Source organism: Entelurus aequoreus, linkage group LG21 (assembly GCF_033978785.1).
Source record: "Entelurus aequoreus isolate RoL-2023_Sb linkage group LG21, RoL_Eaeq_v1.1, whole genome shotgun sequence".
Classification (NCBI taxonomy): Eukaryota; Metazoa; Chordata; class Actinopteri; order Syngnathiformes; family Syngnathidae; genus Entelurus; species Entelurus aequoreus.
Window position 1 is genome coordinate 44,752,874 of NC_084751.1, and position 18,869 is coordinate 44,771,742.

Below are 18,869 nucleotides of genomic sequence, written 5' to 3' on the forward strand. Positions count from 1 at the left end.
AAAAGATGGGATAAAGGTAAACGCTGGGGAAGGATGAGTAAAAAAATACAATCTAGACTGGGCTCCTAAGGGGGCCCAGTCTGGAGTGGGGAAAAACCTCCATAGCAAAGCACATATACATATTACAACGTACATCTCGAGATATCTAGCGACAGGTGTAAAAGAAAGTGCATCTATACCCTCCTTCAAAAGCGCACTAAAAGAACACCTCCAGGAAACTACAACCCTAGACTAACACCCCCCCACACCACATCCCACCTCCCCGGATTGTAAATAATAAAATGTCAATAATCAAATGTATATACTTGTTCTTATGCTTTCTGAGCTCACTATGTTCGCTGTACATATCCTACCAAGTCAGACCTACACTGTTACAATGTCCATTTCTCAGATGATATTATTGTTGTTGACTGAAGTGCTGATATCAACCCCCCCCCACCCCCCCGACACAACCCCCTCCACATCCCACCCCCCAGATTGTAAATAATGTAAATAATTCAATGTATATACTCTGATGATTAACTCGTGTGATGACTGTATTATGATAATAGTATGTATTTATACCATGAATTGATTAACGTGGACCCTGACTTAAACAAGGGTGTTACTATTTAGTGGTCAATTGTACGGAATATGTACTGTACTGTGCAATCTACTAATAAAAGTCTCAATCAATCAATCAAAGACAAAGGGGAGGGAGTGGGGGGGCAATGGTGGCAGGCCGCAGCTCTCAGGCGCTGCTCATCCTTCCATCACCCCCTATGGGATTTGCGTCGATGGCGTTGGATTGGGAGGTGGGGCTTAGCAGGCTTAGTGTAGAACGGGGCCTGAGGATGCGCGGTTTTTGCTTGGTGGTTGAGGAAGAATTTTGCCATCAATCCCACGTGGGTGCTCGGCATTGTCCGCATACTTGCCAACCTTGAGACCTCCGAATTCGGGAGATGGGGTGGGGGTGTATATATTTTCAAGTATTTCTTTTATATATATATATATATATATAAATAATCTGTTCATGAATGAGTATATCCGTTCGGCCACCGTGTTCAATGGAGAAGTCTGATCTACAAAATGTGCAGGCAGCATACCCCTTCCCCTTCCAGCTGTCCTGGATGAACTGAAATTATTTTTTCCAATCATTTTGGAACTTGCATTGATTGATTGAGACTTTTATTAGTAGGTTGCACAGTGAAGTACATATTCCGTACAATTGACCACCAAATGGTAACACCCGAATAAGTTTTTCAACTTGTTTAAGTCGGGGTCCACTTAAATTGATTCATGATACAGATATATACTATCAGATATATACTATCATCATAATACAGTCATCACACAAGATAATTACAATGAATTATTTACATTATTTACAATCGAGGGGGCGGGGGGTTAGGTTTGGTTGATTATCATCAGTCATCAACAATTGAGAACAGAGAAATGGACATTGAAACAGTGTAGGTTTGACTTGGTAGGATATGGACAGCAAGTAGTGGACATAGAGAGAGAGAGAGAGAGAGAGAGAGAGAGAGAGAGAGAGAGAGAGAGAGAGAGAGAGAGAGAGAGAGAGAGAGAGAGAGAGAGAGAGAGAGAGAGAGAGAGAGAGAGAGATCAGAAGGCATAAGAAAAAGTATCTACATTTGATTGTTTACATTTGATTATTAACAATCCGGGGAGGGTGTTAGTTTAGGGTTGTAGCTGCCTGGAGGTGAACTTTTAGTGCGGTTTTGAAGGAGGATAGAGATGCCCTTTCTTTTATACCTGTTGGGAGCGCATTCCACATTGATCTGGCATAGAAAGAGAATAAGTTAAGACCTTTGTTAGATCGGAATCTGGGTTTAACGTGGTTAGTGGAGCTCCCCCTGGTGTTGTGGTTATGGCGGTCATTTACGTTAAGGAAGTAGTTTGACATGTACTTCGGTATCAGGGAGGTGTAGCGGATTTTATAGACTAGGCTCGGTGCAAGTTGTTTAACCCTGTCCTCCACCTTGAGCCAGCCCACTTTGGAGAAGTGGGTAGGAGTGAGGTGGGATCTGGGGTGGAGGTCTAGAAGTAATCTGACTAGCTTGTTCTGGGATGTTTGGAGTTTAGATTTGAGGGTTTTGGAGGTGCTAAGGTACCAGGAGGTGCATGCGTAATCGAAAAAGGGTTGAACGAGAGTTCCCGCCAGAATCCTCAAGGTGCTTTTGTTGACCAGAGAGGAAATTCTATAGAGAAATCTCGTTCGTTGGTCGACCTTTTTGATTACCTTGGTTGCCACTTTATCACAGGAAAGATTAGCCTCTAGAATGGAACCTAGGAAGGTGATCTCATCCTTCCTGCAAGCGTCCTTCTTCTTCTTACTCGTCGTCGCCATGTCTCTTCTTCGTTCTTCTGCTAAGTCTCTGTTATGTTTTTGGGACATTACTACTTGCCGTAGTTTTGAAGCAATGCATGATGGGAATCCGGATGTTGTGTGTCAGTGTATTAAAGTGCCCGGCTGGAATAAACACCCGCTGAGAAATAGCTCCGTGCCTGCCTACTTTATGGGTTATAGGTAGACCTATGGATAACGGAGACATATATAATAGTCTCCTTTTCAGGTGAGAGAGGACGCTAAAGGCAGTGCCTTTAAGGCACGCCCCCAATATTGTTGTCCGGGTAGAAATCGGGAGAAATTCGGGAGTACGGTTGCCCCGGGAGATTTTCGGGAGGGGCACTGAAATTCGGGAGTCTCCCGGGAAAATCGGGAGGGTTGGCAAGTATGATTGTCCGGGATCGGCGCCTATGATCCCAACACATTGGGTTAGGACACAGAAGTTAAAGGTCAATCATAAATAACAGAACAGCTGTGGCTGCACACCTACTGTCAGCCTCCCGTGAAATTGTTATGTACTGTACGTACGTGTGTGTGGTGTGTGTGTGTAGGTGGTAATGAACAATCAGCGAAAGATTATCTGGCCGGGCGGGGAGACAGAAAAACCACAAGGCTTCCAGATGTCAACTCGACTGAAGGTAAGCTGGCTCCACATTGACACGGTAACACGATCTGATTGTTTGAAATGAACTTATGTTCATGTTAACATGTGTTCTTCAAACGCCAATTCATCCTCCCCATGTCCATAAGCGCTCGCATCCAACATGAAATGTCCTTCCAAACCAACTCCTGTGTCTGTCTCCTGTCTGCTTCTCGGGCTCTTCCATCCTCCATTGCTGTTCCTCACCAGAACGGGGAAGATCCCGATCCATGTGATCAACAGCTTTTTTTTGTTGTTGTTGTAGATAGTGACAATACACCAGGAGCCATTTGTGTACGTGAAGCCCACTATGCCGGATGGGACGTGCAAGGAGGAAATAACACTGAACGGAGTCTTAATTAAAAAGGTTATCTGCACGGGGCCCAATGAGACCATCCCAGGTAACACATCAGGGACGTCTCTATCATCATCCATGTGCTTTTAATGCACAGACACCCACTGGAGATGCATACATATATATGCAGTAGGTATCTATATATGTATGCATGGAGCTGAGTGTGCCATGCAGATGTGTGTCATGTGCTTGGAGTGTGTGTGTGTGTGTGTGTGTGCGTGTGTGTGTGTGTGACGCATCTGTGCAGTCTACATGCGCCGGTTCAGGACATCAAATCATTCAGCCGGCCGATTCCCTCCACGCTGATTGTGACTCGCAACCGTTTCTCCTTCGGTTACAGGACGCCCAATCGTACCGCAGTGTTGTTACGGATTCTGCATTGATCTCCTGATCAAGCTGGCAATGACTATGAACTTTACCTACGAGGTTCACCTGGTGGCTGATGGGAAATTTGGGACCCAGGAGCGGGTGAGTGTCGTCTTACCGCACCACTGGTCGTTTTTGGTGGAAACACAGGGGCAATGTTATTTACAGTTTTTTTACACACAATTTGACTAACTGTGTGTCTTGTTTCACTTTTCCAAACACAACATTACATTTTCTTGATTCCTAGATTATTTGCAAAATGACACACCTACTGAAACCCACTACTACCGACCACGCAGTCTGATCTTAACATTGCAACACATGCCAATACGGCCGGGTGAACTTATAAAGTGCAATTTTAAATTTCCCGCCACACTTCCGGTTGAAAACGTGTAGATATGATGACGTATGCGCGTGACATCAACGGTTAATACGGAAGCATTCGGACCCCATTGAATCCAATACAAAAAAGCTCTGTTTTCATCCCAAAATTCCACAGTATTCTGGACATCTGTGTTGGTGAATATTTTGCAATTTGTTTAATGAACAATGAAGACTGCAAAGAAGAAAGCTGTAGGTGCGATCGGTGTATTAGCGGCATGCTACAGCAACACAACCAGGAGGACTTTGAGGATAGCAGACGCGCTAGCCCAGGGGTCGGCAACCCGCGGCTCCGGAGCCGCATGCGGCTCCTTGACCACTCTGATGCGGCTCAGCTACATACATGCCGACCCCCCCGATTTTCCCAGGAGATTTATGGATCTCAGTGTCCCTCATAGATTACTCCCAGGGAAAAAATAATCCTATTTACACTCTAATTACTAAATAAAGGGCGTGCCCTAATTGCACTGCAGTAATTGTCCTCTATAGCATTTACATACAGCGTGCCAGTCCAGCCACATGTTGCATGTTGTTATTACTTGCACACACAGGAGACAGCAAAGCATACTTAGTCATCAGCCACACAGCTTACACTGACGGTAGCCGTATCAAACAACTTTAACATTGTTACGTTACAAATATGCGCCACACTGTGAACCCACACCAAAAAAGAATGAAAAACACATTTCTGGAGAACATCCCACCGTAACACAACATTAACACAACACAACCATTACCCAGAATCCCATGCAGCCCTAACTCTTCCGGTCTACATTATACACCCCCGCTACCACCAAATCCCCCCTCTCCGTGCGTTGGTTGAGCGGAAGAGTTAGGGCTGCATGGGATTCTGGGTATTGGTACCGTCAGTGTAAGATGTGTGGCTGCTGAGTTAGTACGCCTTGCTGTCACTTACGTGAGCAAGCTGAAATTGCATTCTACTTGTGGTCGAGCAGGTACACTGTTAGGGCAGACTGTAGAGGGCGCCAAATGCAGTGTCATCACGCTCTGATATTCGGGAGTCTCCCGGGAAAAATGAGAGGGTTGGCAAGTATGACGCTATCGAGCGCCATTCATTCAAAACTCGCGGGCTGCACTAACATCAAATTTCCACATTAAAGTGCGTGCCGGTGCGTGTGTCGGAGACCCCTGGTTAACATAGCACAAAGCGTTTAAGCTTTGTATGCGGTGTTTTTCATTTTAAAAATTTTTTTGTGGCTCCCATTACTTTCTTTAATTTGTGAAACTTGCCAAAATGGCTCTTTGAGTGGTAAAGGTTGCCGACCCCTGCGCTAGCCGAACAACCTCACCTTCACTTCCTCCGTCTCCGGGCCGCCAACCGCATCGGTGATCGGGTGAAGTCCTTCGTCGTACCGTCGATCACTGGAAGGCAGGTGAGCACGGGTCGTGATGAGCAGATGAGAGCTGGCGTAGGTGCAGAGCTAATGTTTTTAGCATAGCTCTGTCGAGGTTCCGTAGCTAAGTTAGCTTCAATGGCGTCGTTAGCAACAGCATTGCTAAGCTGGAAATCATTAACCGTGTATTTACACGTCCAGAGTTTGGTAGTATTGTTGATCTTCTGTCTATCCTTCCAGTCGGGGACTTATTTGTTTTGTTTCTATATGCAGTAAAGCCCGATGCTATCACGTTAGCTCAGTAGCTAAAGAGCTTCACCCATGTATTGTTATGGAGATAAAAGTCACTGTGAATGTCCATTTCGCGTTCTCGACTCATTTTCAAGAGGATATAGTATCCGAAGTCGTTTGAAATACAAATCCGTGATCCACAATAGAAAAAGGAGAAAGTGTGGAATCCAATGAGCCAGCTTGTACCTAAGTTACAGTCAGAGCGAAAAAAGATACGTTCTGCACTGCACGCTAGTCCTTCACTTTCACGTTCCTCATCCACGAATCTTTCATCCTCGCTCAAATTAATGGGGTAATCGTCGCTTTCTCGGTCCGAATCTCTCTCGCTGCTGGTGTTAAACAATAGGAAAATATGAGCAGTCCTTCCTCCGGTGTTGCACGCTACTTCCGGTAGGGGCAAGGCTTTTTTTTATCAGAGACGAAAAGTTGCGAACTTTATCGTCGTTGTTCTATGCTAAATCCTTTCAGCAAAAATATGGCAATATCGCGAAATGATCAAGTATGACACATAGAATGGATCTGCTATCCCCGTTTAAATAAAAAAAATTCATTTCAGTAGGCCTTTAAAATGAAAAGAAACTATTAGCGTGAGTTACCCAGAACAGTGATAAATACAAAACACATTTGTAAAAAAAACATATTTTACTATAAGAAATCACGTTTGGGGCATTTTTTTTTTTTTCTTTTTAGCATAAGTGATGACAAAATATATTGGCAAATCCATAGCACTCGTCATTGTTTACTTTGAAGTGGGCCTACACGTAAAGACTGTTGCGTCGGACCAGTTCTTCCTCCAAGGGAATCTAAGTTACTGGTCAATCCCAAGTTCTTTCGATGACATATACCGTATTTCCTTGAATTGGCGCCGGGAATATAGTATTCGCATGCCTCGAATTACAGCCGGGTCAAACTCGTTTCGCAAAATAATTAGCGCATGCTTGGCACTTCCGCCGGGTCAAATATGAGTCATTAAATGACTCCCGCCTCCTGGTGGTAGAGGGCGCTAGTGATCCTTCTTGCGACTGCTGGTACTGCAGAACACCGGTGCAGCAGAAGAAGACAACCGGCAGCAAGAGTGCGCGGCCATTGTTTGCTTGGACTTTTACCATGGAGGATTACATATCTAAAATAAAACAGTTTTCTAAACTGGACTTTCAATCGAAGCAGGAGGTAATACTTAAAAGGAAGATCTCCATCGAGACAGAGAGACTTTTAAAACTGAAGAAAGATAAGGAAGACTTGTATATCGATGCTTTTCTTCAAAAGGAGCTGGCATGGACTCATTTATACCTAAAGGTAAGACAATAATAACATTTTTTTTATTAAATGTGCTTTTCATGATAATGTAAGCGCTGGAGTGAGAAGAGGTTTTAAAACAATTAGCGCATGCTTGGCCATCCCGCAGGCTTCTGGTAAGCACCGGAGTGACAGGAGGTTTTAAATTAATTAGCGCCCCTGCGGCTATTCAAGGAAATACGTTATGCTGAGTAAGAAGGACCATCAAGACAGAATTGGAATATTTTCAAGTTTTACTAAAGCTTTAGGAGTTCAACTTTACCGATACATTCATATCGGCTACTCTAGTTGATATGGCATTCCAAGGGAAAAGCCAAATCCTTTTCACACAAAGAAAGCCCCCAGCCAAACAGCTCCATTTTTGTTTCATCTGACATCACATGGACAAAGATAAGACCTTCTGGAGGAAAGTTCTGTGGTCAACTACTGTGTGGGACAATTTCCCTTGAGAATCATTAAAGTTTGTCTAAGTCTAAGTCTAAATAGTGGCTGTTTTACTGCTACATACTATTTTGGCAATGTAGGACAGTAAAAGTATCCTAAAAGCTGTTGCTTTAACCTGAAATTTGATCAATTTGCCTAAAGTGACCCAAAATGCTCAAACACAAAAATAGTATAACATGAACTACGCGATACTATACTAGTATAGTATCGCAGTACTAATGAATCAAAAACGGTACTATATTCTGTTTAAAAAGTACCGGTTCCCCATTTATTTTTTTTACAGGCATGCTGGGTTTACGAGCAGAGGAGCATGTTCGGCAGCGCGCACACACAGAGTACTTACAAGCAGACACAGTGTGTAGACAGAAAAGGGAGAATGGACGCATTTTGGCTTACAAAGTAAAGATAAAGATGAAGTTATAACACTGAAACACCCTCAGGAAGAGGTGCTTTAAAACATGGCTAGCTTTTTAGCGGCTAACATCCATCCGCAGTGTTTTAGCTACTTCTAAATCACTAATCCTCGCCTCCATGATGACAAATAAAGTAAGTTGGAATAATAAGGAATAGCTAAACATGCTTCACTACACACCGTAGGAGGATACAATAGCTCACCGGCGTCACAATGTAAACAAATGCCATGGGTGGATCTACACCTGACATCCACTGTAATGATACCAAGTACAAGAGTGTATCTAGTCGATACTACTATGATTACATCGATATTTTTTATCGTCACAAAATCTTTTTCCTTTTAAATTCATATTATGTTTATAAACTCAGGAAAAAAATCATATTATATTCATAAATTAAGGAAATACGTCCCTGGACACATGATAACTTAAATTATGAGCAATGTATGATCCTGTAACTACTTGGTATCGGATCGATACCTAAATGTGTGGTATCATCCAAAACTTATTACATTTTAACAAAAGTGTAGATAGAACATGTTGAAACAGAAAATAAGCAGATATTAACAGTAAATGAACAAATAATCTATTTTTACAGTTTGTCTTTCATAATGTGTACAAAATAATAGGTGTATAAATGACACAATATGTTACAGCATACCGTATTTCCTTGAATACCCGCAGGGGCGCTAATTAATTTAAAACCTCCTGTCACTCCGGCGTTTACCGGAAGCCTGCGGGATGGCTGTGCATGCGCTAATTATTTTAAAACCTCTTCTCACTCCGGCGTTTACCAAAAGGAATGCGGTAAATTTAGGCGTGCGCTTTGAGTGTGATGTAAGCATACCATCATGAAAAGCACATTTAATTAAAAAAAAACGTTATTATGGTCTTACCTGTACTTAAAAATGGAGTCCATTTGCAGCTCCTTCTGACCAAAAGCATCGATAACTTGTTTATAGAAGTCTTCCTTATTTTCTTTCTTCAGTTTTAAAAGTCTCTCTGTCTCGATGGAGATATTCCTTTAATTATTACCTCCTGCTTCCATTGAAAGTCCAGTTTAGAAAACTGTTTTATTTTAGATACCGGTATGTAATCCTCCATGTTAAAAGTTCAGGTGAGAGGAAAAAAAAAAAAATCTGTTGCTGCGTGTTGTCACTTCTTCCGCAGTACCGGAAGTCGCAAGAAGGATCACTAGCGCCCTCTACCACCAAGAGGCGGGAATCATTTAATGACTCATACAGTATTTGACACACGCAGCTACGGTATATTAATAAAACATAGCTGCTTACTGTACCGGTATTCAATAGCTTGGACCTTAAATCCTACTGAATAGCTCTTTATCTTTTTTCCTTTGTGCGATTGCAAACTACTGAAAGCAGCTTCCTCCATTTTGAAAATGAGGACAGGTAAAGCGTCACTCGTGACGTTACGAATTTGACCCGGCGGAAGTTCTAGACATATGCTAAATATCTTGCGAAACGAGTTTGACCCGGCGAAAATGATAGACATGCGATAATAAAATTAATATTTTGATCCGGCGTTAATAATGAACCTGCGATAAGGCCAAGCATGCGTTAATTATTTTGAGGAACGAGTTTGACCCGGCAGTAATTCTAGACGTGCGAATACTATATTCCCTGCGCCGATTCAAGGAAATACGGTACGTCAGCAGACTAATTAGGAGTCTTTGTTTGTTTACTTACTACTAAAAGACAAGTTGTCTAGTATGTTCACTATTTCATTTAAGGACTAAATTATAATAATAAACATATGTTTCATGTACAGTAAGACTTTTTGTTAAAATATAGTCAATAATGCCATTTTTATGTGGTCCCCTTTATTTAGAAAAGTATCGAAAAGTATCCAAATACATTTTGGTACCGTTATCGGGACAACCCTACCACCACGTATTTCAAATGTTGTATTTTAACGGTGATGATTGTCATATTTATTGCCTTGTAGGTGAACAACAGTAACAAGAAAGAGTGGAATGGCATGATGGGAGAGCTCCTGGGGGGCCTGGCGGATATGATTGTGGCCCCGCTGACTATAAACAACGAGCGAGCACAATACATTGAGTTCTCCAAACCCTTCAAATATCAAGGCCTCACTATACTCGTTAAAAAGGTATGCTTATGACTTTATGTATTATTTGAACTGCACACAACATGAAGTAGCTTTTGTTCACATGACTTGTTTTTTTAACAGAAATGCTCATTTTCACACGTTTAGGGATGATTGTGTGAATGCTCCAAAACATTCACACATGATTTTCTACACCAACATTCATCTAGTTATTCAACTTCAACTTATTAGTATTCTTCTCCAGATTTGGGCGCGTTCTACCTTCCACATTTTTCACCCGATTCAAAGCGTTCCAACTTCAAACTGTTTAGCCTATTCGGGAATCGCGGGCTTTCCCTTGACAATTTCCAAAAAATTCCCAGATTTCCAGCTTTTCCGGGACATTTTTCCCATTCAAAATGAATTGGCCATTTTTCAAACTTCCACCATTTCCACATTTTTCAACCTATTCAAACCATTCCACCTTCAACACATTCCACCATCCTGGAAATTCACACTTCTTTTTTTCCAAGTTAAAAAAATTCCAGGATTTTCCAGAACTCCTGTTTTTCCAAAGCCCTATTTCCACCCTTTTTTCTGGCAACTACTCCTTCCACATTTTTCAACGCATTTCAACCGTTCCACCGTCAAAACATACCTCTTAATCAGGAAAAAAAACAAAGTTTTCCCGAAATTCCAGGAATTCTGTAATACCATTTCTCATTTCAACATGTTGCTACTTTAACATTTCTCGACTGATTTGAAAAAATGAAACACCAACATTTGAACTCATTCAGCCCATTCAAGTTTTTAACCATTTTCTTTTAAAATTCCTGCTCTTCCCGAAATTCCCATTTTTGGGGGAAATTCCCATTGAAATGAATGGGACATACTTCAAACTTCCACAATTCCCACATTATTCAACCCACTCAAACCATTCCACTTTTGACACATTCCACCATTCTGGAAGTTCAAACTTCCCTTTTTCCAAGTTCAAAAAAATTCCAGGATTTTCCAGAATTCCTGGTTTTCCAAAGCCCTATTTCCACCCTTTTTTCTGGTGACCACTCCTTCCACATTTTTCAATGCATTTCAACCGTTCCACCGTCAAAACATACCTCTTAATCAGAAAAAAAACGGAGTTTTCCCAGTTTTCCCGAAATTCCAGGAATTCCGTAATACCATTTGTCATTTCAAGATGTTACTACTTTAACATTTCTCGACTGATTTGAAAAATGTCAACACCACCATTTCAACTCATTCAGCCCATTCAAGTTTTTTACCATTTTCAAAAAAAATTCCCGCTTTTCCAGAAATTCCCATTTTTGGGGGAAATTCCTATTGAAATGAATGGGACATACTTCAAACTTCCACAATTCCCACATTATTCAACCCACTCAAACCATTCCACTTTTGACACATTCCACCATTCTGGAAGTTCAAACTTCCCTTTTTCCAAGTTCAAAAAAATTCCAGGATTTTCCAGAATTCCTGGTTTTCCAAAGCCCTATTTCCACCCTTTTTTCTGGTGACCACTCCTTCCACATTTTTCAACGCATTTCAACCGTTCCACCGTCAAAACATACCTCTTAATCAGAAAAAAAACGGAGTTTTCCCAGTTTTCCCGAAATTCCAGGAATTCCGTAATACCATTTGTCATTTCAAGATGTTACTACTTTAACATTTCTCGACTGATTTGAAAAATGTCAACACCACCATTTCAACTCATTCAGCCCATTCAAGTTTTTTACCATTTTCCAAAAAAAATCCCACTTTTCCAGAAATTCCCATTTTTGGGGGAAATTCCTATTGAAATGAATGGGACATTCTACAAACTTCCACCATTTCCACATTTTTCAACCTATTCAAACCATTCCACCTTCAACACATTCCACCATCCTGGAAATTCACACTTCTTTTTTTCCAAGTTAAAAAAAATTCCAGGATTATCCAGAATTCCTGGTTTTCCAAAGCCCTATTTCCACCCTTTAATCTGGCGACTACTCCTTCCACATTTTTCAACGCATTTCAACCATTCCACGGTCAAAACATTCCTCCTAATCAGGACAAAAAAACAACGTTTTCTCGGTTTTCCCGAAATTCCAGGAATTCCGTAATACCATTTCTCATTTCAAGATGTTACTACTTTAACATTTCTCGACTGATTTGAAAAATGTCAACACCACCATTTCAAGTCATTCAGCCCATTCAAGTTTTTTACCATTTTCTAAAAAATTCCCGCTTTTCCAGAAATTCCCATTTTTTGGGGAAATGCCTATTCAAATGAATGGGACATTCTACAAACTTCCACAATTCCCACATTATTCAACCCACTCAAACCATTCCACTTTTGACACATTCCACCATTCTGGAACTTCAAACTTCCCTTTTTCAAAGTTCAAAAAAATTCCAGGATTTTCCAGAACTCCTGTTTTTCCAAAGCCCTATTCCCACCCTTTAATCTGGTGACTACTCCTTCCACATTTTTCAACGCATTTCAACCGTTCTACCGTCAAAACATACCTCTTAATCAAGAAAAAAAACAAAGTTTTCCCGGTTTTCACGAAATTCCAGGAATTCCGTAATACCATTTGTCATTTCAAGATGTTACTACTTTAACATTTTTCGACTGATTTGAAACATTTCAACACCAACCATTTGAACTCATTCAGCCCATTCAAAGTTGTTTACCATTTTCAAAAAAAATCCTGCTTTTCCCGAAATTCCCATTTTTGGGGGAAATTCCCATTGAAATGAATGGGACATTCTTCAAACTTCCACAATTCCCACATTATTCAACCCACTCAAACCATTCCACTTTTGACACATTCCACCATTCTGGAACTTCAAACTTCCCTTTTTCCAAGTTCAAAAAAATCCAGGATTTTCCAGAACTCCTGTTTTTCAAAGCCCTATTTCCACCCTTTTTCTGGCGACTACTCCTTCCACATTTTTCAACCCATTTCAACCGTTCCACGGTCAAAACATTCCTCTTAATCAGGACCAAAAAAACTAAGTTTTCCCGGTTTCCCCGAAATTCCAGGAATTCCGTATTACCATTTCTCATTTCAACATGTTACTACTTCAACAATTTTCGACTGATTTGAAAAAATGAAACACCAACATTGGAACTCATTCAGCCCATTCAAGTTTTTTACCATTTTCATTTAAAATTCCCGCTCTTCCCGAAATTCCCATTTTTTGGGAAAATTCCTGTTGAAATGAATGGGACATTCTTCAAACTTCCACAATTCCCAGATTATTCAACCCATTTCAAACCATTCCACCTTCGACACATTCCACCATTCTGGAAATTCAAACTACCCTTTTTCCAAGGTCAAAATAATTCCCGCTTTTCCAGAAATTCCCTAATACCATTTACTACTTCAACTTTAAACAATTGTAACACCAACCAATTCATGCTCATAATCTTTTTTTTTTTAAATCCCACTTTTCCCAAAATCCCAAATTTCCAGGAAGTTCTCATTGAAATGAATGGGACATTTTTCCAAGTTGCACAATTCCCACGTTTTTCAACCTTTTCAAACCATTCTAACATTAACACATTCCACTCATCCTGGACATTCAAACTAACACTTTCCCAAGTTCCAAACCAAATTCCGGTTTTCCTGGAAATTCAAACTCTTCAACATTCAAACTATTCTTACATTTAAACTACATTCCTTCAGCATTTCAGTTCAACTTCTGCATTGGAGCATTCACACGCAATTCATCCAGGAATTGCCTCTTCTAGTTATTCATTGAAAAATCCAATCTTTTGCAGTAAAATAATCACATTAAGTAAAATGGCTTAAAGAATAAATAGTTAAATGTAACAATATTCATCAATATAGAGTAGTAATATTGGTGTTTTGTTTCCAGGAAATCCCTCGCAGTACACTAGACTCCTTCATGCAGCCCTTCCAAAGCACTCTGTGGCTGCTGGTGGGTCTTTCGGTGCATGTGGTGGCGGTGATGCTTTACCTACTAGACCGGTTCAGGTACACGGGGAAAGTGTGTGTACGTGTGTGTGTGTGTGCGTGTGTGTGTGCACTCTTAACCGCTGCAGATCTTCCCCTCAGTTTAGACAAGAAGCCAGTCAGAGGTGAAGATTGACTCCAACCATTCCACTATTTTGTCCCTGTGCTGCCTTCTTGTCTCTGTTTTCCTTTTCTCTGGGCTTTCAGGGTTTTTTGTTTTTGTTTTCTTATGCACGTTCACTGCGAGGTCTCACTTTGTCTCCTGCAACCCTTCCAATGTCTTCCCCTTGTAGCCCGTTTGGAAGATTTAAAGTAAACAGTGAAGAAGAGGAGGAAGATGCCCTTACCTTGTCATCTGCCATGTGGTTCTCCTGGGGAGTATTGCTGAACTCTGGAATTGGAGAAGGTCAGATGCACTTAATGGAACAGTGGGGGAAAATGCTAATAATGCATTCATTATAGCTGCTGGCATAAATAGGGGTGTATGAAAACTTAATGTATTGCATTGTTGCAATCATTTTATATATATATATATATATATATATATATATATATATATATATATATATATATATATATATATATATATATATATATATATTTATGTGTATATATATATATATATATATATATATTTTTTTATATATATATATATATATATATATATATATATATATATATATATATATATATATATATATATATATATATATATATATATATATATATATATATATATATATATATATACACAAAGAAAATAAAACAGAAAATAAATAAATAAATATATATATATATATTTTTTTTTTCCTAATTAATTTACTATTATTATGGATTTTCAATAACATTTAACTGTTAATAAAATTATGTTTCGTATGATATGATTATTTTTAATAATTAGTATTTATTTGAGTTGATCCAATATAAACTTTTTTTACATAAAGTTTTTTTTTTTAAATTTACATAACAGAATAAATCAGTTAAAAAATAAAACAAATAAAAACACAAGTCCATAATATCTAATTCAAGTTTGCCAAGGAAGCAGAATTGAAACAATCAATGACAAAGAACATAAAACTGGGGGGAAAAAATATATATAAATATATACTGTACATACATACATACATACATACATACATACATACACATATATATATATATATATATATATATATATATATATATATATATATATATATATATATATATATATATATATATATATATATATATATATATATATATATATATATATATATATATATATACACACATTAATATAGTCAAGGTTTTCTGTGGTTTATCCGTTATCCTGACCTAACGTATACATACATAAATATCTATATTTTATATATATATAAAATAAAACAGATATATTTTTTTTCTGTATTTTCTTTGTCATTGATTGTTTCAATTTTCCTTCCTTGGCTAACTTCCATTAGATATTATAGACTTGTGTTTTATTTTTGGTTGTTTTACTGATTTTTTCTGTTATGTAAATTCAAAAGAAAATAATACTTACTTTATACAAAAAAAAGTTTTTATTGGATCAACTCAAATAAATACTAGTTATTACAAAACCATATCATACAAAATATGATTTCTATTAACAATTAAATGTTGTTGGAAAATCCATAACAATAGTCAATTAATTCGGAATGAATGCTTAACTAATAATATCATATAGTATAATAGTTATATAAAGTTATTAAATGAAGTCAACATTTTTTTGTTTGTTTGTTGATGCTCTTTGTCATTCATTGTAATCTCGAGTTATCTGAGTTGAGTCGGTGGATCCAGTTTTGATGCCGAAGGGAATTCTAAACTGTCAAATTAGGCTGGAAAATAAACTGATCTGAGTTCAACCTTAAACTTGCAGGTGCGCCTCGCAGCTTCTCAGCGAGAATCCTGGGTATGGTGTGGGCTGGATTTGCCATGATCATTGTGGCTTCCTATACTGCCAACCTGGCTGCCTTCCTGGTGCTGGACCGGCCTGAGGAGCGCATCACCGGCATCAATGACCCAAGGGTAAATGATAATAGTATAAATGTCACCATTTAAAGATAAGGGAAGTTTGAAGTATTAATCCTCGAGGGGAAATTAAAGATTGATGATTGCTAATTTTTTGGTTAATCTTTTTCAATGCCTGATTGGCGATCGACTGACACACCCTCTGGGATCGACCGGTAGCTTGCGATCGACGTAATGGGCACCCCTGCCGTAGGGCATATAGAATTTACAATGACCGCGAACCAAATCAAATAAAAGTAGTTCAGCACAGACACGTGCAAGTTAAGTGCAAAGATGGAGAGCATGGGGTGGTTGATTGGTATCCATTGCTACAGAGCATGCACCATCGGAGTTCAGCAGTTGAACAGCTTCTGGTGTGAAGGGAGGAAATCCGCGAATCCGTCAATTTTGTAAACCTTAGTCAGTACATTTTCCTCCCAGTCTTATGGTGTTTGCAATGTCTTTGCACAGCTGAGAAACCCATCGGACAAGTTCATCTACGCCACGGTGAAGCAGAGCTCCGTGGACATCTACTTCCGGCGGCAGGTGGAGCTTAGTACCATGTACCGCCACATGGAGAAGCACAACTATGAGAGTGCCGCCGAGGCCATCCAGGCAGTGCGTGACAAGTGAGTCTCGGCCAGGCCGCGCCGACCGCATCAAGTCGGCCGGCCGCTCAGCCTGTCAAGCACAAAGTCAGTGCCGCCCCGGTCAGGTCAGGTGGAGTTGGGACTGGGGAAGGAGGGGGCAGGAGGACCTATGGACCTGTGGATCAGGTGGAAGCTGCAAGACTTTACTGTGGCGCCTCCGCCTGATCCAGGCCCATTGTTACATTCAGACCAGGGAAAGGGGGCGGGACAAGCACGCTGGTAAGAGTGTGAGGTACAGCTAACGATGAGTGAAGGAGCACCCTTTTACAGGTTGCACCCTGGCGAACATCTATGAGAGTCCAATGGGGGAGTCGCCCTCACTCATCTGGCATTGGATTACATGTCGGTACCTGGTAAACGCTGAATGACGAACACGATGTGGTGTGCGAGAGAGAGAGAGAGAGAGAGAGAGAGAGAGAGAGAGAGAGAGAGAGAGAGAGAGAGAGAGAGAGAGGGTCTCCAACAATAAATGTGTATGTAGATCATTGTACTGTTGCACCGTAACCCCCTCCTTCCACTCCTCCCTACCTTCCTCCTCCCCCTACCTCCTCCTACCCTCCTTCCCCCTTCCCCCTCCCCCCACAGCAAGCTGCATGCTTTCATCTGGGACTCTGCGGTGCTGGAGTTTGAAGCCTCGCAGAAGTGCGACCTGGTGACCACGGGAGAGCTGTTTTTTCCGCTCGGGCTTTGGCATAGGCATGCGCAAGGACAGCCCCTGGAAACAGAATGTGTCCCTGGCCATTCTCAGGTCTGTCCCAGCCGAAGGTGCATTACCTGTCTTAATGTTTTTGATTTAGTTTGTTCCTTATCTATGATTTCTATGGTCGCCGTTGACCATTGTTTTTAGCCATCGCCTTTGTGTCACATCTCTGTCTTTAGCTCCCCCCTTCCTGGCCTCACTGTCTGTCTTCGTCTTGTCGTCTGTCCCATTGGTAGAAGCGACTCCAGGAGTCCCGACATCCCGAGCATTAACTTTGTCAACTCTCTCCCCACCACCCTTGACCTCTTACAGTTCTCATGAGAACGGCTTCATGGAAGACCTAGATAAAACCTGGGTGAGATACCAGGAGTGTGACTCACGGAGCAATGCCCCAGCCACACTCACCTTTGAAAACATGGCAGGTATGGTCCTTAAGACGTAGGCAAAGCGTTAAAAGTGATTGGACAAAAACTGCAGTGATAAGGTACTGTAGCCCTTTTTTGTCCAATACCTTTGTTTTAGTGTGGGCGCTATGTACTGTACAGTATCTTGTGCTGTGACTCTGTGGTCGGTCGTTAGTCATGTGTCGTACGGAGGCGGTGTGCGGCCCACTGAGCGTAGTTCAGGCTCAGTGCGAGCGATGTGTGGTTCCGAGACCAGCAGCTCACACTTTCTTTGCTCTCTCTTCTCTCGCTCTCTATCGACAGGGGTCTTCATGCTGGTGGCTGGAGGCATAGCAGCCGGGATCTTCCTCATCTTCATCGAAATAGCCTATAAGCGCCATAAAGACGCCCGCAGGAAGCAGATGCAGCTCGCCTTTGCGGCCGTTAATGTTTGGAGGAAGAACCTGCAGGTAAGAGCCTCTTCCTTTGCCCCCCACCCCCAACCAGGGCGAACGGGACTGATCTGCACAAACTTCTAAAACCATGTGCAGAATGTGAGAATCTGTGATATCCCCTAAATCTGCAGCAGAATATCCAAAGGACAAAACATTTTTGAAATCATCACCTGCCAAATGATTAGCTAACAGTCCTAGTTACCCTTACACCAAGACTGACTTAACATCTTGAACCACTATTCTCTAAAGTTCTGCAATGGCGCATGCTATCTTTATAAAGTCAGGTGATGCAAACATAAAAACAGAAAGTAAAAGGCAGCACTGTTAGTTTGTGAGTTTTCATGATATCATTGATTTCCTGCTCTGGGGCAACATCATCATCGGCGGTCACTCGAAGCGAGGATGACGATCCTCCTGGTAGGGGGGTATCCCTTTACGGAGGATGCCTGTGCGTGACTTTGTTTAACGTGGGGAGACTGGTGCACAGACAGTCACCACACGATCCTTGACAGATCCGGGTCAGGGTCCAGTGGCATGGAGTCCAAGACGACTAGGGACCCTTTTCTGCTGCAGCCTTCATCCGCCATCCCAGCCGTTGTGACGCTCCATAGGGTTAACAATCATCCTCAGCCTGTTCCACCGTTGAGGTCTTGGGTTGTTGTTTCCCCATAACTGGGCCCACGTGGATGTGGGGGTGCCTTCTTCCGCTATCGCAGCCGTTGTGGTAGTTCTT

At 41.0% G+C, this 18,869-nt stretch overlaps 1 protein-coding gene across 1 annotated transcript in view; it reads left to right on the forward strand.

Annotated features, from left to right (window-relative positions):
- Positions 1 to 18,869, forward strand: part of grin1a (glutamate receptor, ionotropic, N-methyl D-aspartate 1a) — a 114,105-nt gene that overhangs the window by 69,929 nt on the left and 25,307 nt on the right. The window contains 12 exon segments of the mRNA XM_062031695.1: positions 2,902 to 2,988; positions 3,256 to 3,391; positions 3,686 to 3,813; positions 9,857 to 10,021; positions 13,841 to 13,959; positions 14,232 to 14,344; positions 15,818 to 15,966; positions 16,420 to 16,577; positions 17,184 to 17,268; positions 17,270 to 17,346; positions 17,611 to 17,720; positions 18,006 to 18,151. Of these exon segments, the coding sequence (XP_061887679.1) occupies positions 2,902 to 2,988; positions 3,256 to 3,391; positions 3,686 to 3,813; positions 9,857 to 10,021; positions 13,841 to 13,959; positions 14,232 to 14,344; positions 15,818 to 15,966; positions 16,420 to 16,577; positions 17,184 to 17,268; positions 17,270 to 17,346; positions 17,611 to 17,720; positions 18,006 to 18,151 (1,473 nt within the window).